The sequence below is a fragment of the Trifolium pratense genome, linkage group LG5 (assembly GCF_020283565.1).
Source record: "Trifolium pratense cultivar HEN17-A07 linkage group LG5, ARS_RC_1.1, whole genome shotgun sequence".
NCBI lineage: Eukaryota > Viridiplantae > Streptophyta > Magnoliopsida > Fabales > Fabaceae > Trifolium > Trifolium pratense.
The window spans coordinates 9,716,486-9,743,746 of record NC_060063.1 but is presented as its reverse complement, the minus strand read 5'-3'; the positions used below and the strand labels follow the sequence as shown (position 1 = coordinate 9,743,746).

The 27,261-nt window shown below is 33.4% G+C and overlaps 1 protein-coding gene and 1 long non-coding RNA gene across 2 annotated transcripts; both read left to right on the top strand.

The window, feature by feature from the left end:
- The first annotated feature begins 3,326 nt into the window (after positions 1 to 3,326).
- LOC123886014 lies at positions 3,327 to 5,289 on the top strand. The gene is made up of 3 exons (XM_045935352.1): positions 3,327 to 3,553; positions 3,727 to 4,678; positions 4,786 to 5,289. The coding sequence occupies exons 1-3, from the start codon at positions 3,327 to 3,329 to the stop codon at positions 5,287 to 5,289; spliced, it is 1,683 nt and encodes a 560-aa protein (XP_045791308.1).
- Positions 5,290 to 14,105: 8,816 nt separating this feature from the next.
- Positions 14,106 to 26,385, top strand: LOC123883157. The gene is made up of 3 exons (XR_006800119.1): positions 14,106 to 14,196; positions 22,912 to 22,914; positions 26,260 to 26,385. It is a non-coding gene; the product is annotated as an uncharacterized LOC123883157 (long non-coding RNA).
- The last annotated feature ends 876 nt before the right edge of the window (positions 26,386 to 27,261 follow it).

Below are 27,261 nucleotides of genomic sequence, written 5' to 3'. Positions count from 1 at the left end.
GACATCGAAAATCTTGCTAGGATGTGGGATTCTTCGGCCTCGCCTAAAATGATTGTCTTTTCATGGCAACTCCTTCAGGATAGGGTTCCAACTCAGCAGAACCTTCGCAGGAGGAGGGTGTTTAGGGATCGGATTTCTCCGATTTGGTATCGCATTACTAGGTGGTTATGGATCGAGTGTGTGTTCCCGAATAGAATAATGCAAGTGTTTGATTGAGATCTTCTTTAGGATGGGTGTGGGGCGTCAGGTATGGTTAGGTATGGTTCTAATGTGACATGTTGTTGTGTGGTCTATCTAGACCTCCCGGAATGATATTATCTTTGCCAATGGAGCTTCAACGATTGATAATCTTGTGAATAGGGTGAAACCCTCCTCTTGGAAATGATTTCTAGGTAAAAACCCTGATAACTCGTGTTCTTTCTATGAGTGTGAGATGAAACCTCTCTTATGCTGGTCTAATAAGGCGATGTGAGGATGCGGTGCCTGGATGTATCTAACTCATGTTGAGTGGTATCTCTGGGAGTGCCCGCTCTTAGTTAGTTTTTCCCTTTTTGATGGCGTGGCCAAAGACTTGGAAGAACACAAGATTTTCCCCTCATTTGCTGAGATATATGTATGTGTAATATAGTGAAAATTATTATGATATAGTTAATTGTATAATTCATTCTTATGATATAGTGAAATTACTCTTATAGATGATCCAAGTGGAGTAATTAATGGGTTATAGTTATTGGGTATAGTTCTGGTAGGGTTAGTTTTTTCTCTGATGGTCTTATAGTGTTTGTTTTTGTGTTTATTTTCGGTGTTCCGACTACATATACACATCTGTTAAGTAATTCCTTTTTTACGAGTTTTTATATGTTTTGTGCAGAGATCTGATTAATAATATATTTGCCGTTAAAAAAAATTAACCCAATAAATCAGAATATATACATAGATGGAAAATTAAAATTAAGTAGAAGTAAATACAATCAATAATCTGACAACATTTTATGATAAGCACAAGTACAAAAAGGGTACTTTTAAAACAACAAATTGAAATCAAAGAATAAAAGAAAACATAAGTATATGGTATCATGAATTAATAACAACATCTATTAAACCCATTGGTGAAAATATTGTCTATTTTCTCCTTCCAAAGACATTACCCATGGTTGGAAGTTTAACCCCCGTAGTGGTAGAGGATGATGATGTTGATGATGGCCTAGTGGTTGGACAAAGAATTTTTTGAATGTTTGGATTGTTAGAACTCATGGTGCAATTCACAAATAGCTTATAAAATTCAAGTTTTGAATGAAAGATATCTATCTATCAATGAAAAACAAGCTTTTTTTTTCTGTTACAGGTAAACAAGCTTTTTTTATGAGAGAAAATGTTAACAAATATATTTGTGGAATGAGTAATGAAGAAGCTATGAAGAAGCTATATATAGAAAAACCATATGTAGCTAGCCCTAGGAGTTTCCAAGTAAAAGCATTATGTGAAAATATGAAAATGAAACATTTCTATTTTTTATTTTTTAAATTATTTTCCAAGTATTCTTGTGCATTACGAAAGATTAAATTACCATGCATATTAGCTTAAATTCAAATAAAGTTGAATTTGCCAAACATTTATTATTTGCATAAACCATCGAACCTAACATGAATTTTACAATCCGCGCTGATTAGTTTACTTAGTTGACATGAAATTGGCTTTTATATATATATAGGACCGGTTCTAACTTATTAGAGGTGTAATTTAAATATTAAAAATAGATCCTTAATAAAAATATTGTTAAAAAATTAGAAAGAATTATCCTCTATTTAAATTATAAGTAACATAAAAACATCAATAATGAATTGGTCTAAGAGGTAAGAGTGTTGGATCCTTTAAATATATGATCATGGGTTCGATTTTATGGCTCATGCGTATGGAGAAAAATTTGGTTGAGAGTAGAGAAAATTCTTAATCAAGAAACGTGTAATTATTATTATTTTTACTTGATAAGAATATTTTTTTACTAAACATATGATAACCAATATATATAACTATTATTATAGGACCTCAAAAATATTCTATTGGGTACATCTGATATTTTATAACTAATAATATTTATAACTAATATTATAGGACTTAAAAATTTTAAGTTGAGGCCTCCAAAATTTTGAGGTCCGATGTCGTCGCTCACCCTACACCATCATAGGGGTCGAACCTGATTATATATGCAAGGGGTCGGGGTTCGAACCTAGATTATCTCACTTATCCATCTTAAGGGTGAAATTTCTCGTCACTAAACGATTTGAAAAAAAAAAAAAAAAAAAAACTGATGTGCAAGTCAATAACTATGAACCTTTCTTTTTTTAATAAATGGAGAGGCTTTGATCCATTGCCAAAACTATTTCAATAATTTTTTTTTCCTTGCCTACAATTATACCTCTACCTCTACAAATCAATTTATTTTCCAATTTTACTTTTTACCTTTTATTTTTTTGGTAGAATAATTTTACCCTTTTTTTTGTCTCACCCCATCATCTCTCCCAAGACCATAACTATCAGAGATTACAAGTAATAAAATATTATAGACGTTAAGACTCTTTCTCAAGTGTCACAATCAGAGCGGACTTCTCGAACTCGAAAACTCGACAACCTGTAAATACTGCGATTTGACAATCGCAGGGCCAAGCCGGACAACACAAACAACAAAGGGGTGAGAATATATTCACACAACACACAAAACAAGAATAGGGAATAAGAAAACATAAACACAAAGGAGTTAAGGCACTCCGGGACCAAAACACAATTTAGCATATATGAGGACACCGACTAAATACACAAGCACGTCAATTAGTAACTCATTAAAACACAACAATACTCAACATTCAAATTCATAGCTTCCCAACGTCATTAAAAAGGTTATCTCAACATAATTCCCAACATCGTTTCTCAAACGTAGCCATCAGACTCTTCTTCAGCTTACTTTTGAATTGTTGCTTCTTAGAATTGTACCTTTTACTCTTGTCTTTGGAAGACATTTCAGGACAGTCAGCAATGAAATGTCCTGGCTTCTTGCAATTGAAGCAATTCTTCTGTTCTTCCTTCTTGACACCAGAGTTTCTTGAGCTATTTCCTCTGAAGTTCTTTTTATTGAACCTGACCCATTGCTGAAACTTGGTGAACATAGCAAATTCATCATCTCCCATCTCTTCCTCTTGACCATCTGCAGAAGATTCCTCCTCAATGTCAAGAAGTTGAGTCTTAAGAGCTTTGGAAGAAGTCCTAGTTGATTGTAAGGCCATAGACTTGGACTTCTTCTGAGCTGCTGAGTCAGCATTCAAAACCATCTCATGGCTTCTGAGATTGCTTATCAGAACCTCAAGACTCATATTCTTGAGATTTTGAGCTTCCTCAATTGCAGTGACTTTGGGTCTCCACGCAAGAGGAAGACTTCTCAGAATCTTCTGAACATGGTCATAGGTGGTGTAACTTCTCTTCAGAACCTTGAGACCAGATACAAGAGTTTGAAACCTTGTGAACATGGTTTCAATATCTTCATCTTGTTTCATGCCGAAAAGTTCATACTGCCTTATCAAGAGCCTAGCTTTAGCCTCTTGAACCTTCTCATTACCATCATAAGTTGCGCACATAGAATCAAAAATTGATTTAGCAGAAGATTTGTGATCAGGGCATTTTAATGCACATTCTTCTACTATTGTACTTGTGTATTCCTATGGTTTAATTTACTAGAATTGATGAACTTACTACCTTGGTGAAAAAGTTGGCAGTTAGCAAAGCTCAACCAGCAAAAGTATGTGGTATTTGTACTTCTTCTGAGCACCCGACTGATACATGCCCCATTCTACAAGATGAAACAATAACTGAGCTTCGTCAAGCATATGCAGCAGCAGCCCTTTACAATCAAAACAGGTACAACAATCATGACCTCTCCACCAACAAATATCACCCTAGTTGGAGGAATCATCAAAACCTCCGATATGGGAATCAGTCACAAGCTGCAGCCCCTGCTGCCCCACCAGCCACTTCTTCATTGGAAGACCTTGTCAAGCAACTGGTTGCAAATAGCACACAACATCAACAACGAACAGATGCTAGCATTCAGAACCTGACAACGCAGATGGGACAAATGGCCAATGCAATAGGCCAACTACAAGCCCAAGGCTCCGGTAACCTTCCTGCACAATCAGTTCCGAACCCAAATGGGAATGTGAGTGCAATTACTTTGCGATCCGGGAGAGTGACCGAACCAGTTCCAGCTCCAGAGAAAAAGAAGAAGGCCGTTGCAACATCATCTGCTCCTGAACCTGCTGAACCTTTTGTGACCGCTGAGACTGAAAAAGCATATGTGCCACCAATCCCTTTTCATCAAAGGGTGCAGAAAAATAAAAAGAACAAGGCTGAGGAAGACAAAGAGATTCTTGATGTATTCAGCAAAGTAGCAGTCAACATTCCTCTCCTTGACGTGATCAAGCAGATTCCGAAATATGTAAAATTCTTGAAGGATTTATGCACAAACAAGAGGAAAGTAAAGGGAAATGAGAGAGTTAATCTGGGCCGAAATGTTTCAGCCCTTATTGAGTCTAATGCTGCACTCGAACCTGTGCCTGAAAAAGCTAATGTTTCAGCCCTCAATCAGGCCATGCCACAGAAATGCAAGGATCCAGGAACTTTTCTATTCCATGTACCATTGGGGATAGAAAATTCGAAAATTGCATGTTAGATTTAGGAGCTTCTATTAATGTCATGCCTATTTCTATTTTTAACAATCTTGATCTTGGTCCTTTGCAGCATACAAGTCTTACTATTCAGCTGGCAAACAGGAGCAATGCTCGCCCTGTTGGAGTGGTGGAAGATGTGCTAGTTCAAGTTAATGACTTGATTTTCCCTGCAGATTTTTACATCCTTGACATGGCTGGAGAAACAGAGTCAAGCAGATCGCCGATCATCTTGGGCAGACCATTCATGAAGACGACAAAGACAAAAATCGACGTTGATGATGGGACCATGTCCATGGAATTTGGTGGCATTGTTGCGAAGTTTAATATTTTCGATGCTATGAAATACCCTTTGGAAGAGCACTCTGTTTTTCAATTAGAACTACTTTCTGAAATTGTTGATGAATTTCATTCTGATTTGTGTTCAGCTGATGATTACTCATGTGATGCTTGTACCATATTTCATTCTGATTTGTGTTCAGCTGATGATTACTCATGTGATGAATTTCATTCTGTTCTGCTTTTCATTCTCTATATTAGAGTGATTTTAAAACCATATTTTGAGTTGTATTTCTAGAACGGATCCTACAATCCAATAGAATTCCTATACAGTTGTAATTAAATTGTTTGATTCTAGAGACGTGGTGGCTAATTGTGTGCAAGTTGCACAATTTTGATAGTGTCACAAAATATTTTAAACAATGTGACCTATTGCATCACTCATCTCAGTAATCTTTTCAGTAGCTAAAATATTTTTACATTATTTTTAACTCCGATGTCAATAATGATTTATAATCTCATATTTTTTATTATTTTATAAACACTTAATCAATTAGCCTACGAAATGGTGATTTTCTTTTAACATTTCGGTTTCATTGAATACATATCTTTTACAAGTAAAAGGAATGTTGAGTTGCTCACAATCAAGTATTTTGATGATGTGGCACTCTACAAGAAAAATTTTCAATCTCTATTAAAAAACCTTTTCATCATCTCCTTTAATTAAATCATTTAATTTTAATTATCAATATATCAAATTATCAAGTTTACAATCTCTATTAAAAAACCTTTTCATCATCTCCTTTAATTAAATCATTTTAATTTTAATTATCAATATATCAAATTAGCACTATATAACTTCTTAAAAGGGACCAACTAACTAAAATGAAAAATTATTAAATTAAAATGGACCAACTAATATATAAGATTTATATAACCACAAAATATTCATGACTATTGGAATTCTTTCAATACTAATACTAATAAAAAAAGGAATCATCATATTTCAAGCAAGTGAGTCACTTTGATATTCCAAACCTCTTTGATCAATCCCTTAAAGAGCTGAATTTAATATAAAAAAAAAACGTGTGTCTCTCTTCATTGCAAGTTAATTGGTTTCTAAATGAATTAAAAGGGACCAATATAACCACAAAATATATTCTTTCAATACTAAGAAGAAAAAAAAGTGGTATGTGCTATGTATTATGATAGGTTTTTCTTTCAAATTCTAGAGCTAGAAAGTGGTATGAGCTAGAAAAACACATTACTATAAAATGAGAAAGTTTAGTGACTAATAGGTTCACTCTTACTCTTTATAACCACCACCCCACATTCTTTTTCTACTTATTATTTCTAAATCTTAATAATTGATATTTTCACTCAATCTTTGAGCGTATTTCTACCATGGTGCTATGTATTGATATCCAACAATATTCATTTGTACTAATGTTTAGTTTTTGATCTTCATGTGTAGGTTGAAAGAAATAATTTTTCACTATAATAGAATGTTAATGAATGAAAAGGCCGGTATACTCAATTACTCTTATCAAATTATATTGTTCATTTAAAAGTTATCTTTAAAATATATTTTTTATCATAACAATGATTGTAAGTAAACAATCTTATTTTTCTCATTTATTTATTGATATTGGTTGTTCATTTGTTATCGAGAACATAGAACGTTATATTATTTTAGTCTACTTACTCCAGATCCATGTGATAGAACCAGAGGAAGAAAAAGGTATTTACTAATTTATAAATTTTTTGTTTGAGTCATCATTTACTTTCTCCAAAATAACTCTTAGGTACGTATTCTTCAACTTTTAATAATGTCTTATGTTCTTTTCTTACTTTCCATGTATGCCTTCACTAATTTATTGATTTCTATGGCAGAATATTGACTAAAGTATCTATTGATTTTCATGCATCCTTACGAGAAATTTGTAAAACAAATAGTCACTCATATAAGAATATATTATCATCTATTGTATATTCAGTTAATTCACCATTTTATTATTTATCCATTTTGTATTTCATATTCTTCATATATGTTAATCCATATTTTTTATGGTTGGATATCTATTAGATTGTTCGACCAAATTATATCTTGAAAATTGACATAACATCTTTTACTATTAAAAGGAAGCTTGAATTGCTTTTAGGCCTTCTTTGTGATGATGTGGCACCTCTAAGAGAATTTCTTACAAAAGAATATATCAATAATGAAAAATGAAAAATTTAATTAAAAGTGACCAACTAATATAATAAGACCTACAAATTTATATCTCGGTTATGGTTTAGAGAGAGACATAAATGATACTATGACCATCAAATTCTCATGATTGTTGGAATTCTAAAATGAAATTATCACAAGAAGATATATCAACAAACAATGATGTATTCTTATATTATTTGTCTCAACTTTCTACTAAATTTGGACTTATAATGATAAATGATAGTATATAATGTAATTGAGAAAAAACTGAATTGCGCCATATTGACATTTTTGCGTCCAACTTTACTAAAAAATTCTCTGATAAAAAAAAAAAAATCTTCCTTATAATTTTTTTTTAATAATATGCAATTTTACTAAAGTTATTGTATAACTATGAATATAATTTTATATTTGATACCGGACTTTTTAGAAAAGAGAATTGATAAATACGAGAACAATAACATGTTTATTATTGGTCCATAGAAGAAAAAATAATTGAAATCAGTTATGAGATTTATTTTATGCTTAATTGCAAATAATTGGAAACACCAATTAATAGTGTGACTTTTGATTATCTGCAAAAGAAACAGCACACTAAAATGAAAAGAATTAAACTTCATGTGTTATTGTGGTTCTACTAGTAAATAGAGGTGGGAACAGGCCAGGCCGGCCTACATGGCCTTAAGGCCTAGCCTACATAGGCTCAGGCCAGGCCAGCCTATTTCTTTAAATAGAGCAGGTCAATGCTTTTTTATAAGCCTATTTAGCTAAAAAGGCCAGGCCGCAGGCCATTAAAAAAGCCTTTGAGGCCTACTAGGCCGGCCTATTTAAGTTAACATGAATAATATTTTTATTACGATTATTATTTATATATTAAAATTTATACTTTGATTAAATTATAAATCTATTAACTTTTTAAGTAATTTAAGTTTGTTAATCTACATTAGTTTTTAACATATATAAATGTATTATTATAAACTAGAATTGAAATATGATGACATATATAGTCAAATTCTCTAAAATATCAAATGGAACATTATTTTATTAGTTCATAAGTATATTTCAAAATAAATATAATTATTTATTTAAATATGTTCATATGAAATAGGCTTTTAAACAGGCTAACAGGCCACATCAGACTTTCAAAAGGCCAGGCTCAGGCCTAGAATTTAAGCCTATGATAGGCCACAGGCCAGGCTCAGACCTTCGATTTTTTGATAGGCCAGGCTCAGGCTTGGCAAAGCCTAGCTCGGCCTAGCCTATTCCCACCTCTACTAGTAAAAGAAAGGTTGAATTGCTCATAGGCATTCATTGTGATGATGTGGCATGCTTTAGAGAGCTTCTCATATCTATTTAAAATTTGTCCCACAATTTATTTTGTGTGTCCATTCATCCTCCAAAATAATTATCTATATGTTACATTAATAATGGTTCCCAATAATAATGAAAGAAAGAAAAAAAAAAAAAAAACAAATTACAAAAAGAACAATGAATAGATATATGCTCTTTCATATTTTACACTACCAAACATAAAATATAAATCATGCATGTGTAAATATGATTTGCAATTTGCAAAAATTTACTTTAAATAAATAAACCAAATAAAAAAATTACTCCTCAAAAAAATTTCATGCTTGACAAAATAAATTTTATGAAAAAAAAAATACTTTAGTTGTTGAGTTGCTCACAAGCATGCATTGTGATGATGTGACACTCTACAAGAAAAGTTTACAATCTCTATTAAAACCTTTTCATATTTCATATAATAGAGTTACTCTAATAATAATAATATATTAAAATATATATTGTATGTTACAATTTCCTATTAATGCAATTGAAAACAAAGAATTCTTGGAGACACTAATATTGAATATGTAAATTTAGCTAATTATCAAACACAAGCTCTATATAAAGTTAACCCAAAAGCTAATTATCACCACCACCATATCAGGAAGTTTACCTTCTATGTTTTAACAAAATTTTAATTTATCTATCTCATTGCAAAAACTCTATGGTTTCTTTGTCTAACATCTCCATGAGAAAAAGTTATGCATCTTCACCTTCCATATGTTATAGTTACACATTATAGTGTCTTGAATTGATTTAAAAGCTATTGTGTGCATATATATAGTTACATCGTAAGTATATTGGTTTTTGTCCTTGGTAGGTGATGGTGTCTAACCTCTTAGAATATCAGGTATGTCTACATGTGATTGATTAAGAAATTGATATACATATATGTGATAGTTGCCTATTAATATGTTTGTAAATTGGAATTTTTCTATTACTCTGAGTTTGGAACATCTCTAATCATTTTTTATATTTCTTTTTTAGGTTGGATATTTTTTAAAATATCAACCGGTGTTTTGTTCGATGATTAATTAAACTTTGAGTTGAATCGATTAATATGAATATGACTATTTTTTCATGTGAAGGAGGAGAACAGGATAAAACATACTTCTATTTTTGTTTACGTTGCATCCTTGCTCCTTATAAAGTCTATGAAATGGCACCTCATGTAAGGATGTGTATTTAACTCTAATGGCAGTTTGTAAACCATCATTTTTTTTTAATTGATATAATGTTTGTAATTAGACAACTTCTCTTTTTCATTTATTATTTTATTAGTCTAATGTTTTAGATTATTTGTTTCTTATTTTCTTTTTCATTTATTATTTTATATAAGGTAAAAGATTTGTATAAAAATTGTTGATTAATGGGAATATAATTAATTTTTTTCATGTAAATAAGTTGAAGAGGATAAAAGAGACTTCTTTTTATTGATTTTGAAGTGCCTTAAAATTTATATAGATCGAGGGTATATTGATGTTGGAGGCATTCAATTAAAAGAGGACAATCCAAATAATTTAGAAATATAAATATGTGTCTCATTTTTAAATACTATATTGTCTACAATGTGTAGGTGATCTACCTGATCTCGATCAAGAGAAATATAGATCTCGATCAAGAGAAATATAGAAACAAAAACAAAGTAGAAATTAAAATAAGTTTTTTTTTTGTAGTTGACACTCAAATCATACGGTTCTTATAATTGTAATACATGTAAGAAGTATATTGATTCAACTTAACTTAGAGGTTGTCCAAATATATAATCTTCATGCATTTATAGTATAACACTTGCCTAAATCTGGATGGTTCAATATGAATATATATATGAATTTTAATAGACGGTCCTATTTTAATCTACGTATGCCATCTTATTCTTACGGCCATAAAATGAATCAATGAAAAGAATTGTGCTAAAAACATGTTAGTTTAGAAATTGTGCTAAATACTTTTTCCTCCACTTAGAATTGTACTAAAAACTTTTTGGATAAATTAAGTACATATTCTAAAAGAATGTTTACGTTACAGCTGAAAATAAAATAGTGGAATATTTATAAGAATAAGATGACATTTTTTTAAGAAAATAAGAAGATGACACATGTTAAATCTTAAATTCATCTTTAAGACTTTCTTTACCTTAACCAAATAACTAAACCTAAATTCAAATATATAAAATCTTCGTCCAAACTTATATATTGACAACAACAAATATTTAAGTTTATATAATATAATAAGAAAAATAAAATAAATGTTCAAGAAAATATTAAATAAGAGGGACAAAAACTAACAATAATTTTGAAGAGACACAAACCTCACCAAGAAAAAGAAAAACAAACCAAAAAAAAAGGACCAAGCAAAAAAAAAAAGTGAACCAAACAATAGACTAAAAAATTGGGACTAATAAAGTTGGAATAAAATTTCACCAAGTGAATAACTGAGAATAAACTCCAAGACAGAGTAAGTAGATAAATTATTTAGAACCTTAAATTGCATAGAACGTAGTAAGCAAAACGCTATTTGATACATAATTTTCATAAAATGATTTCACGTGGAACAAATAGTCAAAGCCACCATATATGAATCATATTCTATAATAAAAACTTATTTTAACATTTCTCATGAGCAATATTGTCTACAAGTATAATTAGGTATACCTCCAACTCTTATTGAAAATAATAAAATAAGGGATACATCAAAAATAAAAAACAAAGTAACATTTGACGATAAAATTGCAACTCATATAAAGAAAACTAAAATCTTATATGATTACACTAATAAAATAAAAAAATGATACATCCTTTCAAACTTATGAAATATTATAAGAGATCTATTACATTATAAGGAAGGTAATCAATGTCTCTACCTTTAAAGTTCAGTCTGTTGGTTTGGCCAACCATGCCTTGCTTGCTTTCGGAAAATGTTCTGAGGAATTTTTCTTGGTGGTTTTATGCAATATTTTTGTTCCTGGGAGTTTGAATGTCTATCAATCTCGAAATTGTGGTTGGGTTACTTATTCGACAACGGAAAATCAAGGGACGGTAGTCAACTTTGTGGTTTTTCATAATAAAATATATGGTCTCACTAACAAGGCCAACATAGGGTAATCAACTTGAATTCTGCAAATATTACATTTCTAAAACTGAAGAGTACCCCTAATGAAACAGTTGTCTCACCCTTTCGTTGGTTGGTTTGTTGTGACGAGCAACTTTTAGTGGTTGATTTTAGGCATCACAATACATTACCAAATGTGTACAAGATAGACTTCTTAACTATGAATTATGTCAAACTGGAAACTTTGGGCGACATTTCATTATTTTATGTTCAGTTGAGAAACTTTTATGCATTGAGCAACCCGAATAGACCATATGAGAGAAACTCTCTATATGTCTGGAGTGCTCCATCCACCATAGAATGTAGTGTGCATTCTTGGGATGATAAAGAATTGCAAAAATATATTACAATTCCAACTCATGCTTCTCTTGGAACCGGAAGATCTCCCTCAATGCTTGCTTATTCACACCAATTAATAGTGTGACTTTTGATTATCTGCAAAAGAAACAGCACACTAAAATGAAAAGAATTAAACTTCATGTGTTATTGTGGTTTTTGCATAAAGAGATCTAATTTCTTATGCTATAAATTAACATTTGCATAGTTAATTTGTAAAAATATAATGCAATGATAACTAAACACTCATTACAATTAAATCTTATGACTGTTGGAATGCTTCTCAATGTAACCATGATCCTTATATAACTAATATCTATTCACATGTATCACATACTTTTTGTTTAGTCATGCTCTCTCATTTTTTGTATTTAAATTATTTTGTATGTTTTCTATGTATAGATATTTTAGCAAATTATGTCTATATATATGAATGTTATTCTATTTTCAATATCCATTTTTCATCTTTTTAAGGACTGAAGTTTAAAGATTGTTTTATGCAATAAATGTGGTCATTGCAGTGTGATGATTGTGGAGCACGTCCTTTTGATCGGAAGTTTTTCTTCTATTTAAACCATGGATTTGGTATGTTTTGTAAAAAAAAAAATTGTATGTCTCAACTACATTAGAAATAATTTGAATGTATATGATCTATGCAAAAGTTTAGAAGTTAAAGGTTATAATTTATTTTACGACATATCTATAAGCGAACTTTAAATTGCTCTTATGTCTCGTATTTTCTTATTCCTTTTTGACCAATAATACATCGAAGAGGAGTTAAATATGCTATTTTAATATCTATTATTTAACTATATGATATTATTATATTTATAACAATTATTATTTTTCATTTATAAAAATATTTTAATTATATATTTAATCGAACCCGTGCAACGCACGGGTTTACCCCTAGTATTATATAACTTATAACTTAGGCTTACGAAATGTTGTCAATTAAGAGATAAAGGTGGAGTTAGCGTTAGCCGTTAGGTGAAGCACGTTTCGTGAGCAACAGGTAGAGGTAGCATATTTATAACTAAAACATGTTTCTAAATTTATTTATTTTTTTGAGTTGAGATCCTCTCCATTTCTTATGTTTTTCATTTCTTCTATTATCAAAGTTTTTAAATATTTTGAGGTGTATAAATGACATTTGGACCCACTTAATGTCACATTTTTGCATTTATATTCCCAAAACTATATAATAATGGAGGAAATGGAAAGAATTGGAAATAGAGAGGATCCCAACTCTATTTTTTTGACACATAAATATGTTTCTAAGTTGGAACGAGAAAATTAGAGAAATTGTCAAAGATCTTAAATTTTACGTTTACGCGCCTTCATATTTTTCCAAGAAAAAAATGAGAAATATTATGTTACCGTCTTAAGAGCAAGGTGTGACGGTCCACAACTTATTAAATGATATTTTAAGTGTTTATTTTTTTTTTTTACATAAAAGGGGCAAAATCCAAAAAAAAAGGAAACGAAACTAATAATCCGAGGGATGCACGTGTTAGAATTGTCATAAAACAGAAGACTTTGAAGCTCTCTATGAGGTATCTTCAAAACATGCAAATCTCGAAAGAGTTTAACGTTATACTGTAATTAGCTAACCAATCAGTTGATTAAAAAGTTAATAAAAAAGAAGTAAATTTGTGCTTGACCTAGATGAAAGAAACAAATGTTAGTAATGGATCCATAAATGAATCAATGTGTAGTGAGATCTTACGCTTTTTATGATATGATATAGAGCACTATTACAAACAATTTAATAAGGTGCATCTAAGTAAACACTATTAAGCTTTCTTTGTATATATAGCTTCCTATATAAACAGTAACAAACAAATTGGAATCAAAGAATAAAAGAAAATATATAGATATACAAATCAGATTATCTGCAATTAAAATTTGACACATTCACTCATTTAGGACAACCGTAGTCGTTGGATCGTATACTACTTGAAATTTTAAAAATAAAAAAATACTAATTTTGAAATCTAAAATGTCTAAGTTACGATCCAACAACCATAATTGTCTTAACTGCATTAATGCGTCAAATGACTGCAGAGAATCATGATCCATATGTATATCAATCATATAAGTATGGTGAATATATTATTTAGTTTCTCCTTCCAAAGATCTGCCCCATGGTTGGAAGTTTAGTACCAGCAGTGGATTGAGAGGATGATGATGTTGGTGATGAAGGTGTGAAAACACAAGAAGGGGGGGTTGAATTGTGTTTTAGCCAAGTTAAAACCTTTTTAAGTTCTTAACTCAACTACGTTAGCAGCGGATAAATAACACAAACAAAAGCAAGATAGAGAGAGAGATCACACAAGCAATTTATACTGGTTCCTCTCACAAAACGAGAGTAGTCCAGTCCCCTTGCACTTCCAAGGGATTTCACTATAATCACACAAGATTACACCTGCTCAAGCACACAAGCAAGAGACTTCTCAACAATGCTCAAGCACACAAGCAAGAGACTTCACACTTAAGCACACAAGCTTAAGTTATCTCAAGTAATATAAAAGTATATAACAATATACAAATGCTCTTAACCGAACCTAATGAGAGCCAATACAAAGAGTACAGAGTATTAGACTAAAGTGCAAAAACACTTAACAGCGGTTCAGAGCTTGTATATCACAAAGTTCAGAGTTTGTTCAGCGTACGTTCAATCCTTAATAATTGTCTATGTTGTAGCTGAATCTTCTAGTATATATACCACTAGAAAAGAGTCGTTGCAAAAGGAACCGTTGGAGTTGATAATCTTTTGTCTTCAAGCAGTCTGTCTTGATGCAGTTTGGTTGTATCCAAAACTAAGAAAGAGTTTCAGTTACTTTGACTACAGCAGAGAAGACTTTCCTTATTCAGCTAACAAAACTGAAGACCCACGTTCTCAAGTTAGAACAGACAAACAGAGGGTAGCTGAACTGATCAGGCTTGAAAGGTCCTTTTCTTCATTGGTAGAAGAGTTGACTTGCAAAGGGAATCTTCACAGATATCAAAAAGATCTTCAGAGGTTGATGACGCTTTAGTCACTCAAGAAGTTCTGAAGACTTCATCCTCTGAAGGTTGTAACTTCTGAAGTCCAACATCTTCTGAGCGCTTGTGAACTTCTGAATTCACATCCTCTGAACTTTATATGATGCTTATATCTGCGCACTTAAAATAAATTTTTAATCCTTCCAATTGTTAATTAATACTTTGTTATCATCAAAACCTTTATAGATTTAGGGGCAAACATTTTTAAATCAATTTTGTTCCAACAATCTCCCCCTTTTTGATGATGACAAACATCAGTATTAATTGACAATTGTTGTTAAATTAACTTATCATGTTTCTCTTAGGTTTATGAGGTTTGCAAGCTCCCCCTAAGATTGATATTCCATAAAGTCTGAACTTTATGTTTTATCCATGATATTTTAATTTAGTATAAGATTAAGATGGTTTGAAATAAAACAAGTTTCATATCTTTCTTCAGAGTGAGAGGTTTGCAAGCTCTCCCCCTAAGTCTCATAAGGCTAAGTTAAAATTGCACTCTTAACTTATCCTTACTAATGAAATTTATTTCAGTTTCAACTAACTTAGTCTCCACATTGAAATACGTAAAACAACTTAAAAGTAACAACTTTTAACATAACGGATAAAAGCGAGATAAAAGTGGTTTCAGTTTTGAACTTATCACTTATCAATTAATGCGTAACTACTCCCCCTTTTGTCATTATCAAAAAGTAAAAAAAATTTATATAACCAAGACAGTCAAAGAAGAAGAGTGGTTGTTACAAAGGTGAATTTATGTTAAAAACGAAAACCAACGCGCTCACAGGTTTATAAAAAGGTGAACGAGTTAACATGCCTTCTTCACGTAAAAACAAGAGTAAACAAGTGAAACAAGAAAGATTAGGAATAATGAAAAGATTTAGTTTACGCATCGCAGAGTTTAAGAGAAGAAAAGAAGACGAAAAACGCGAAGAAGAGGAGAAAAATAAAGAAGACAACAAGAAACCACAAGATGCTGAGATAATAATCATCTCATCAGATTCTGAAGCTGAAGAGAATGAAGATGATGCTGACTATGTTGAGTTCTCCCATAGAAATTTCATCAGATGATGCTGAGGAGAAATCAGAGATTTCTTCTGAGTTTTATCCATCTGATTAGGATTAGGTTGTCTTTTTCTTTTTCTTTATACCAATGTACTCAACATTGTTAGATCATTAATAAAAAAATTTTCGTTTTAAAAAGCATCTTGTGTTCTTATGTTCTTATTTATCAAGAAAATATAAATATCAAGTGAACATGAAAGAAGTGAGCAAGCAAAACATAAACAAAACAACTTGAAATAGATAAACCAGAAAAAGTGTTCAAGAAAATAAAAAGAAAGCTTAAAACAAGTGCTTAGAATCCTAGGGTTTCTTAAGAAAGGCTAAGAGCTGGTCGAATTTGTCATTCAGAGATCCCACGTTGGAAACCAGACCATCCACTTTGGATTCCAAGTTGAGGTGAGCTGTCCTTTGCCTTTCCAAACCTTCTTGCTGCTCCCTCAGAGCTTCTTGAAAGATCTGCAACTGATCAGCCACAACAGGAGCTTGATCTTGAACCAAAGGCGCTTGTTCTTCAACCAAAGGTGCCTTGCCTTTATCAGAGGGTTCACCTTCCTCTGGGTAATCAATCATCAGTACATCCTCGTGATTCTGAGAAGCCAGCACATCATCCTCTGAAAAGTCCTCGGGTTGCAACTCATTTGCCAACTGGGCAACTCTTGCAGCAGCTTCTTCTAACCTTTCAGACTCAGACCTCTGAGCTTCAAGACTCTGAAACAGCTTGGAGTCTATCCAGATGACTTTGAAAGCGTTCAGACGTTGTTCAGCAGCAGCAAGTGCTTCCAGCTTAGCAAGTTCAAATCCAGCATGATTAAACATGGTTAACCTTTTCAATTCAGCCCTAGCCAGACTTTCCCTCATGAAGCTTATCACATCCAAGTCTCTTCTTCCAATCACAGCCTTAATTTCTTCAGCAGCATCATCCAAGGCATTGCAAATCCTTGCCTTAATGCGTGACACTTCTAGGTCCACATCAGAAGGACAAACTAAGAACCTGTCCTTTATCTTAGATAATCTACGTAAGTCATCATGAAACTGAGTGGATAGATTACAAAAAGAGTTAGATGATGAGGGTGAAGGATTGGGAATGGTAGAGAGATTAGGTGTTTCAGTAGCAGGGTTGTCAATAATCACAACTTCTGCCTCTGTAGGCTTGGGAGCACAAGTGTGAATACGCTCAGGAGAAGCATGTTCAGCACTTGGGTTAGGATGGGGTTCAGGGGTTGGTTCAGATGATGATATGTCAGAAGTTGATTCAGGGTAAATATGTTCAGGCGATGGTTCAGGAGATTTATGTTCAGGGGTTGGTTCAGGAGCAAGTTGTTCAGGGGTTGGTTCAGGAGCAAGTTGTTCAGGGGTTGGTTCAGCATTTGGAATATCTGGTTGAGGTTCAGATGGTGGAATGACAGGTGATAGTTGTTGTGGTTGAGGTAGAGGTGATTTTGGTTTAGGAGATGAGCTAGATTTGTGGGTTTCATGAGAAAGAAGTTGATTATTGAGAGGGTCAGGGCTCAGATGTTTTTCTAGTTCAGAAAGAGGGTTGTCAGAGGTTGGAATAATTGTGGGTTCAGGAAGTATAGTCCTAAGTGGTTTAGTATAACCTATTCCAATTTCAGCTTCATTAAAGATGTACTTAGTAGACTTACCTTTACCTTTAGGAGTAGGAGCAGGTCTTTTCCTCAAACGAGCAGCCAGAGTCTCTTCATCAGATTCAGTTTCTGATTCAGAGGATTCACTTTCCTCACTTTCCTCTTCATCATCAACAATGATAGGCTCCTTTGATGATGGTGCAGCAGCTTTTCCAGTCAAAGCTTCATGTTTCCTCTTTGTTCTTTGCTCAGCAGTAGCTTCTTCTACCTTAACCTTCTTCTGAGCCAGAAGATCTGGTTTATCTTGTTCAGCTTTCCTCTTTGGTTTCCTCTTAGGATTATACATGTTTACAGGAGCTGGAGGAACCATACTTCTATCAACAACAAATCCTTCTTGTCTGAGCACTTCCAAATAGTCCTGAATGATGTGCTCAGCATCAGCTTCTGAGATAACTGGATATCCATCCACATACAGACGATCTTCAAGATTGGCTGTAAACTCTTGTGGAGGTGGAACCACTTTGGATGAAATGAGACGCATCTTGGTGAGGAAGCTGGCATTCAGAATTTCAGGAGTGAATTTCTTTTCAACAAGTTCCGGATGAAACTTCTTCAGATTCTCAACAACATGACCTTGATATAGAAGGTCTGAGAGTAATCTTGGATAGGCTATAGCTGTCTTCCTCTGAGATTTGCTTAAGAAGATTGCCTCACAGATCCTCTCAAAGAAATATTCTCCCAGATTCACCTTCATTTCTTTCAGAAGAAAGTAGATCAGATGACGATGAGTCCAGGAAATGGTATCAGTACCACCAACTCTTGGACTGATAGAAGCTAGTATGATCTTGAAAAGTACTCTGCAGACGTCAGTCAAACCCTTGACTTTACCCTTCAGTTTCAAATCTGTACACATCAGAGCCAGAAGATCATCTCTGTACCTAGTGTCCTTCTCAAAAACATCCAACTCTATCCCAGAGTTATCTAGACCAAGCAACGCATTAAAATGAATAGGTGAGAAAGCTAGGTTCATACCACAGATGTTAGACCTAATTTGTTTCCCAGTGAATTCCAATAAACCCATTTCTTTCCTAGATTTACCTTTTAAACTAGGATTTCTCTCAATAGCAGCACGTTCTTCTTCCTTAGCTTCATGCTTGTCAAAGACCTTAGCTTTCATCCAGAATTTCTTCAAGAGATCTGGGTAAATAGGACCATTTAACATGCTGAAGTATTTATCCCAACCTTGAGCGGAGAAGTAATGTTTCACATCAAACCCATTTGCCTTTATACTGTCGAAGTCGATCATCTTTTCATAAAGGAATATGAGCTCAGATTCTGGAAACTCCATCTCGTTCCCAACGATTTGGAGATTTTTGAACATAAAAGGTGGAATCTTTGTTGACGACGAAGGTCCAGCCATTGTTGGAGATAGGGTAGGGTTTGGAAACTAACGAGAGAGAAAGAAAGTTTGTTGGAGGTTTAGAGAGAATATGAAAGTGTAGGTTGTGAAAGTGAGAAGTGTGCAAGTGTATTGTGTAAGTTTTATTTAAATGCACACAGTTATCACGAAAATAGCAAATTTGGGAAGTTACGCTAATTGACAGAAAGTTGAATACCAAAAGTCATCATTAACCACCCACTACCTGACACACGTAGACCACGTGCAGAAATTTACTCGGTAACTGCTATTTTAATGGACAACTGTTCAGCAGTGAATACTAAACGTTTCCCACTTAAATAGTTCAGAGCCTCTGAGTTATTTAAAATTCTCTATCAGAGTCAAGTACTTCAGAGCTTGTGTTTCAGATGTTCTGAATCATAAGTTCTGATATACATAACCTCTTACACTTTAAAAGCCCAAAAAAAATTTTCATTCAGAGATTGAAAACATGTTCAGATGTTTCTTTATAAAATCAAATCTTTCAACAGGTAAGGCTTTAGTAAATATGTCAGCCCATTGATTTTCAGTATCAACAAACTTAATATCTATAATGCCTCTCTGAACATAATCTCTGATAAAATGGTGTTTGATTTCAATATGTTTGGCTCTAGAGTGTAGGATAGGATTTTTAGATAAATGAATGGCTGCAGTATTATCACAATATAAAGGAATATTGTTACTGCTTACCTGATAATCTTCCAACTGATACTTTAGCCAGAGTAGTTGTGTACAACACTTAGCTGCTGAAATGTATTCTGCTTCTGCTGTAGACAAAGCTATAGTAGTTTGTCTCTTACTAGCCCAGGAGATAAGGTTTTCACCAACAAATTGACAATTGCCACTTGTGGATTTTCTTTCAATTTTATCTCCAGCATAGTCAGCATCACAGAATCCATTTAGCACATAATCATTGGATTTCTTATAGAGAAGTCCAAGATTAGTTGTTCCTTTCAGATACCTAAAGATTCTCTTTACAGCAGTAAGATGAGATTCTCTAGGATCTGACTGGAATCTTGCACATAAGCATACACTGAATAAAATATCTGGTCTAGAGGCTGTCAAATAGAGTAAGGAACCAATCATACCTCTGTAAACCTTTTGATCTACTTTTCCTTCATCATCTGACTTGCTCATGTTGGTAGTTGAATGCATAGGAGTGTTCATTATCTTGCAATCATTTAGATTGAACTTCTTCAGAAGTTCCTTGGTATATTTTGATTGATGAACATAAGTTCCTTCCTTCTTCTGATTGATTTGAATTCCAAGAAAGAATTTCAATTCTCCCATCATGCTCATTTCAAATTCATCCTGCATTATCTTAGAAAAGTTCTTGCACAAGGAAGCATTAGTTGAACCAAAAATAATATCATCAACATAAATTTGAATGATTAAAATGTCTTCTTTGGTTGTTTTTCTAAAGAGTGTGCAGTCAACCTTTCCTTTTTCAAAACCTTTTTCAAGAAGGAAATTACTGAGTCTATCATACCAAGCTCTTGGAGCTTGTTTCAGACCATACAGTGATTTCTTCAATTTAAAAACATGTTTTGGGTTTGAGACATCTTCAAAACCAGGAGGTTGCTTAACATACACTTCTTCAGAAATAAAACCATTTAAGAAGGCACTTTTAACATCCATCTGATACAAGGTTATTCCATGATTAACAGCATAAGATAGAAGTAACCTGATTGCTTCAAGTCTAGCAACTGGTGCAAAGGTTTCAGTATAGTCAATCCCCTCTTGTTGACTATAACCTTGTGCAACCAATCTAGCCTTGTTTCTTACCACTTCACCTTGTTCATTCAGCTTGTTTCTGAATACCCATTTTGTTCCAATAATGTTCTTGTGTGAAGGCTTAGGCACTAGAGTCCACACATCATTCCTTTGAAATTGATTCAGCTCTTCTTGCATTGCTACAATCCAAGCATCATCTTTCAGAGCTTCATCAATCTTTGAAGGTTCCATCATTGAGATCAGACCAACTAAAGATTCCTCATTTCTTAGTTGAGATCTTGTCTTCCTTGGACTATCCTTGTTGCCTAATATCAGTTCCTCTGGATGTGATGATTTGTATTTGAAAGTATTTCTTGGGGGCTCATCATCTTCAGACTCATTAACATCAGGTTCAGCAGTTGCTTCAGTTCTTTGTTGTTCAGAGTCTGTAGGAACTGTTGTATTCAGAGGTTCTTCAGAGAATGGATGTTCTGAATAGTTTGGAATATCTGAATATTGATCCTCTGATACCTGAAATCTAGACAAACCTTCCACAAGCTCTGACACTTGGTCAGGCTCTTTGTCATCAAATTTGACATGCATAGTTTCTTCCACAGTATGTGTTTCAGAAATATACAGTCTGTATGCTTTTGAGCGTTCAGAGTATCCTATAAAGATACCCTTGTAGCCTCTAGCATCAAATTTCTTTAGATGGACTTTGTTGTTTAAGATGTAACAAGTACACCCAAACTGATGAAAATAAGAAATATCAGGCTTTCTTCCTTTAAACAATTCATAAGCAGTTTTGTTCATCTTAGATCTGATATAGATTCTATTCTGAACATAACATGCTGTGTTTACAGCTTCTGCCCATAAAAACTTTGCTACATTTGTTTCATGCATCATGGTTCTGGCCATTTCTTGCAGAGTTCTATTCTTCCTTTCTACAACCCCATTTTGTTGAGGAGTTCTAGGAGAGGAGAATTCATGCAGAATGCCATATTTTTCACAAAAGTTTTCAAAAGGTTCATTTTCAAATTCTCCACCATGATCACTTCTAACTTTTAAAATAGTGTAGCCTTTTTCATTTTGAATTTGTTTGCAGAAGATGCTAAACTCATCATAAGCTTCATCTTTTGTTCTTAGGAATTTTACCCAAGTCCATCTACTGTAATCATCAACAATTACTAATCCATACTTCTTTCCATTGATAGAGGCAGTGTGAACTGGCCCAAAAAGATCAATGTGAAGAAGTTCCAATGGTCTTGAAGTAGAAACAATGTTCTTAGGTTTAAAAGATGATTTTGTAATCTTTCCTTTTTGACAAGAACCACAAAGTGTGTTTGAGTGATATTTGATTTTAGGTAATCCTCTGACAAGGTCAAGCTTGCTAAGCTTAGAGATCAATCTCCAGTTAGCATGGCCTAACCTCTTATGCCAGACCCATTTTTCTTCCTCAAAGTCAAAAGACACATCACTTTTTGTTCATTCAAATCAGAAAGATTAATTTTATAAACACTGTTCTTTCTAAGACCCTTGAATATAATGGAATTATCAGATTGTTTGGTTACAGTACATGATTCCTTATTAAAAATGACTACATAACCATTGTCGCAAAATTGACTTATGCTCAATAGATTATGCTTAAGTCCATCAACTAACCAAACATCATTAATAGATAGGGAAGAATTACCTACTGTACCTGTACCTATTATCTTTCCTTTTTGATTACCTCCAAAGCCAACAGATCCTCCTTCTTTCATAGTCAGCTTAGAAAATAGTTGTTTGTCACCAGTCATATGCCTTGAACATCCACTATCCAAATACCATGAATGATTCATGATACTTCTTTGAGTGGCAGGCTGTATGAGAAACAACTTTAATCATTGCGATAGAACTCTTCATCAAGGTTAATGATAAAGTCATCCCAGTATTCTTCCTCTTCATTGTCCAAGTTCTGATTGTTAACTTGAGAACTTGTCAACCATGTATCTAGGACATAAGCCCTTCTTCCTTTGCATAGGACTTGTTTCCATACTTTAGGTAAGACATATCCTTTCCTAGTTGGTAAATCTGAATGGTACATAATTTCAGCTTTTGGTACCCATCTTCTGGGTCCACGCTTGTTAGTCCACAAATGCTTATTATGTTGTCTAGTGTTAGAGAAAGATCTTGGTTTGGAATAATAACCTTTTTGAAACCTTTTCTTTTGAAATCTGTTATTATTCCAAGATTTGGATTGTTTATGATTCCAGGGTTTGTATCTATCACCAATCCCATGTTCTGATTGATTATATCTACTGACTCTAGAATCATAAATAATCTGAGTCCTGTACTCCATCTGAGATTTAGAATTTTTTCTTTTAAGAACTTCTGATCCTTTAGATTGACTAGCTTCAGGTACTGAAGTTCCTTTGGATCCAGATTTTGAAGTTTCAGATGTTGAAGCTTTCAGAACTTCTGAGCTAATGTTCTCAGGTTCTGAACAACTTCTATCTTCTGAACATCTTCTTTCAGATCCTGAGGAACTGGGTTCCTCTGAGCTGTCAGCTTCTAAATCACTCAGATCATCTTTGTCATTTTCAACACTACCAGGATTCTTTCCCTCTTCACTTTGCGGAACAACATAATAAACCCAAGATTTTCCAACCTTTTTGGCAGAGGTCTTCAGCTTTGAATATGTTCTACCATATTCATAGCCGAGTCCCTCTCCTCTATGTCTCATGACATTATAAACAAGATTAGCAGCTTTGCTCTTACCAAGGTTGAGATGCACAAACTGTTGAAGAGCTATTTCCTGCTCATCAATAGGTTTGTGACAAACAGCACAACCCTTTTCAAAGTCATTTACTCTACTCAGAGTTTCTTGATAAAGACCTTGAAAATGTTCTGCTTGTTCAGTCAGAGTGTTAAGCTTTTCTTGTAAAACTTTTTGTTTACTTAACACTCTGAGATGTTTCTCAATGACCTTGTTAAGTGCAGTTATAAGTTGAGATTTAGAGCAGTCAGAAAATACCTCATCAGTTACTTCAGAATCTGATTCTGATTCTGATTCATCGTCTGAGTCTATATCTGAGTCAGTTGAAGCCATCAGGGCTAGATTTGCCTCTTCTTCTTCCTCAACTTCTTCCTCAGATGATAGCTCTTCAAAGGTAGCCATCAGACTCTTTCTCAATTTACTCTTGAATTGTTGCTTCTTTGAGCTGTATCTTTTGCTTTTGTCTTTAGCAGACATTTCTGGACAATCAGCAATAAAGTGTCCTGGCTTCTTACAGTTGAAGCAGTTCTTCTGATCATCCTTTTTGCTGACAAAATTTCTGGAGCTGTTACCTCTGAAATTTCTTTTGTTAAATCTGTTCCATTGCTGAAACTTGGTGAATAAAGCAAACTCATCCTCATTCATCTCATCCTCTTGACCATCAGCAGAAGATTCTTCTTCAATATCAAGAAGCTGAGTCTTAAGAGCCTTAGAAGTAGTCTTAGTTGACTGTAAAGCCACTGACTTGGACTTCTTCTTAGTTTCTGAGTCAGCATCCAGAACCATCTCATGGCTTCTGAGATTGCTTATCAGAGCTTCAAGACTCAGAGTCTTGAGATTTTGAGCTTCCTCTATTGCAGTGACCTTGGGTCTCCAAGCAATAGGAAGACTTCTCAGAATCTTCTGAACATGGTCATAGGTGGAATAACTTCTCTTGAGAGCTTTAAGACCAGATACAAGGATTTGAAACTTTGTAAACATAGTCTCAATGTTTTCATCTTGTTGCATAGTGAATAGTTCATATTGCCTTATCAAAAGACTAGCTTTAGCCTCTTGAACCTTTTCATTACCATCATAGGTAGCACACATAGAATCAAAGATAGATTTAGCAGTAGACTTGTCCTCTATTCTGACATAATCTTCATGTCTAATAGCACCAACAACAATGTCCTTTACTCTATGATGCTTAGTGTAGGTTTTTAAGTTAGCTGGTGTGAGTAACTTTCTATGCTCAATGGACAATCTTCCATGTTCATTTAAGTTTTCAAAAGTTACTCCCAACTCAACCAAATCCCACAACTCATGATCAATAGCAGTAATATTGCTATACAATCTCTCTTTCCACCACTCAAATAATGAAGCATCACCATTGAATATAGGGGCTTTTCTGTTTCCACTATGTTCATGTGATTCATTACTTAAGTAGTCATAACCAAAAGCATTTCTAGGACCACCACCAGCACCACTGGCCTCACCGGTTCTAGTGCTACTATCGTCTCCTCCAGACATAGTGTTCTCACAAGATCTTTACTGTCTCACTGTTAAGTGAAAGTAACAGACCAGAGCTCTAGATACCAATTGAAGGTGTGAAAACACAAGAAGGGGGGGTTGAATTGTGTTTTAGCCAAGTTAAAACCTTTTTAAGTTCTTAACTCAACTACGTTAGCAGCGGATAAATAACACAAACAAAAGCAAGATAGAGAGAGAGATCACACAAGCAATTTATACTGGTTCCTCTCACAAAACGAGAGTAGTCCAGTCCCCTTGCACTTCCAAGGGATTTCACTATAATCACACAAGATTACACCTGCTCAAGCACACAAGCAAGAGACTTCTCAACAATGCTCAAGCACACAAGCAAGAGACTTCACACTTAAGCACACAAGCTTAAGTTATCTCAAGTAATATAAAAGTATATAACAATATACAAATGCTCTTAACCGAACCTAATGAGAGCCAATACAAAGAGTACAGAGTATTAGACTAAAGTGCAAAAACACTTAACAGCGGTTCAGAGCTTGTATATCACAAAGTTCAGAGTTTGTTCAGCGTACGTTCAATCCTTAATAATTGTCTATGTTGTAGCTGAATCTTCTAGTATATATACCACTAGAAAAGAGTCGTTGCAAAAGGAACCGTTGGAGTTGATAATCTTTTGTCTTCAAGCAGTCTGTCTTGATGCAGTTTGGTTGTATCCAAAACTAAGAAAGAGTTTCAGTTACTTTGACTACAGCAGAGAAGACTTTCCTTATTCAGCTAACAAAACTGAAGACCCACGTTCTCAAGTTAGAACAGACAAACAGAGGGTAGCTGAACTGATCAGGCTTGAAAGGTCCTTTTCTTCATTGGTAGAAGAGTTGACTTGCAAAGGGAATCTTCACAGATATCAAAAAGATCTTCAGAGGTTGATGACGCTTTAGTCACTCAAGAAGTTCTGAAGACTTCATCCTCTGAAGGTTGTAACTTCTGAAGTCCAACATCTTCTGAGCGCTTGTGAACTTCTGAATTCACATCCTCTGAACTTTATATGATGCTTATATCTGCGCACTTAAAATAAATTTTTAATCCTTCCAATTGTTAATTAATACTTTGTTAACATCAAAACCTTTATAGATTTAGGGGCAAACATTTTTAAATCAATTTTGTTCCAACAGGTGATGGCCTAGTTGTTGGAAAAAGAACTTCCTGAATGCTAGGGTTTTTAGAACTCATGGTGCAATTCAGCAACAATAGCTATATTTGAATTTTTGAAATAAGAGTGAAACAAGTTTGTTTATGAGAGAAAATTAACACAAATATATTTTTTGGAAATGATGAGTATTGAAGAAGATTAACGATGTGGTAATATTTATAATGGTTGAAGAGACTAAAACTATAACTAGCAATGTGAATTCTAAAAGCAAAAGCAAATGGTAAATTTCTACAAAATTTCTATTTTATTTTTTAAATATTTTTCTCATGATCCTTGATCACCAAGAAATATTAAATTTCCCATTCGAAAAATAAAGAAGAGAAACGGTCAAAGAATTGAAAAATGGTGGTTGATGTTATTGTGTATTGCCTATATTATGTTAAGAACCTAACAATGAATTTTACAATCCCACGGTTCCTACACGCTTTAATGGGTTAGCAATATGGGCTAATATCGTATGTGCAAATTTATAAGTATTTTTCAATTTATAATTAACTTTTCTTTTTCCCAAAAACTTAGAATTGACTTTTTTAAAATTGTAAATCCAATTACTCTAAGAAAATATTATTTTCTTTTTGACAAATTTCAAAATATTTTGTTGCACTCTACGGAAATAAAATAGTCTTTAAAAAAATATATAAAAAATATATCATTTTTAATAACAAAAAAAGTCACGAGTTTCCTTTATCCAATTAATTCAGCTTATATCACGCTTTTGGAAATTGACTTTGTATTTCTTGATAAAAGTGATTAAAATTTTGTTTAATTAAAGTTTTTTTTTTTTTTTGGTAATCTTGAGGGCACAAGCCCAGAAACAAAGAGGATTACACGAATATCATTATAGGAGTGGTAACTCCTAATCTATCAGCATGGTAAATATATCTAATATGATGGACAATCATCAAAAACTAATATCTCATGATCTAGAGTACATCTTAGATTGGCCAAGGCATCGGCACACTTG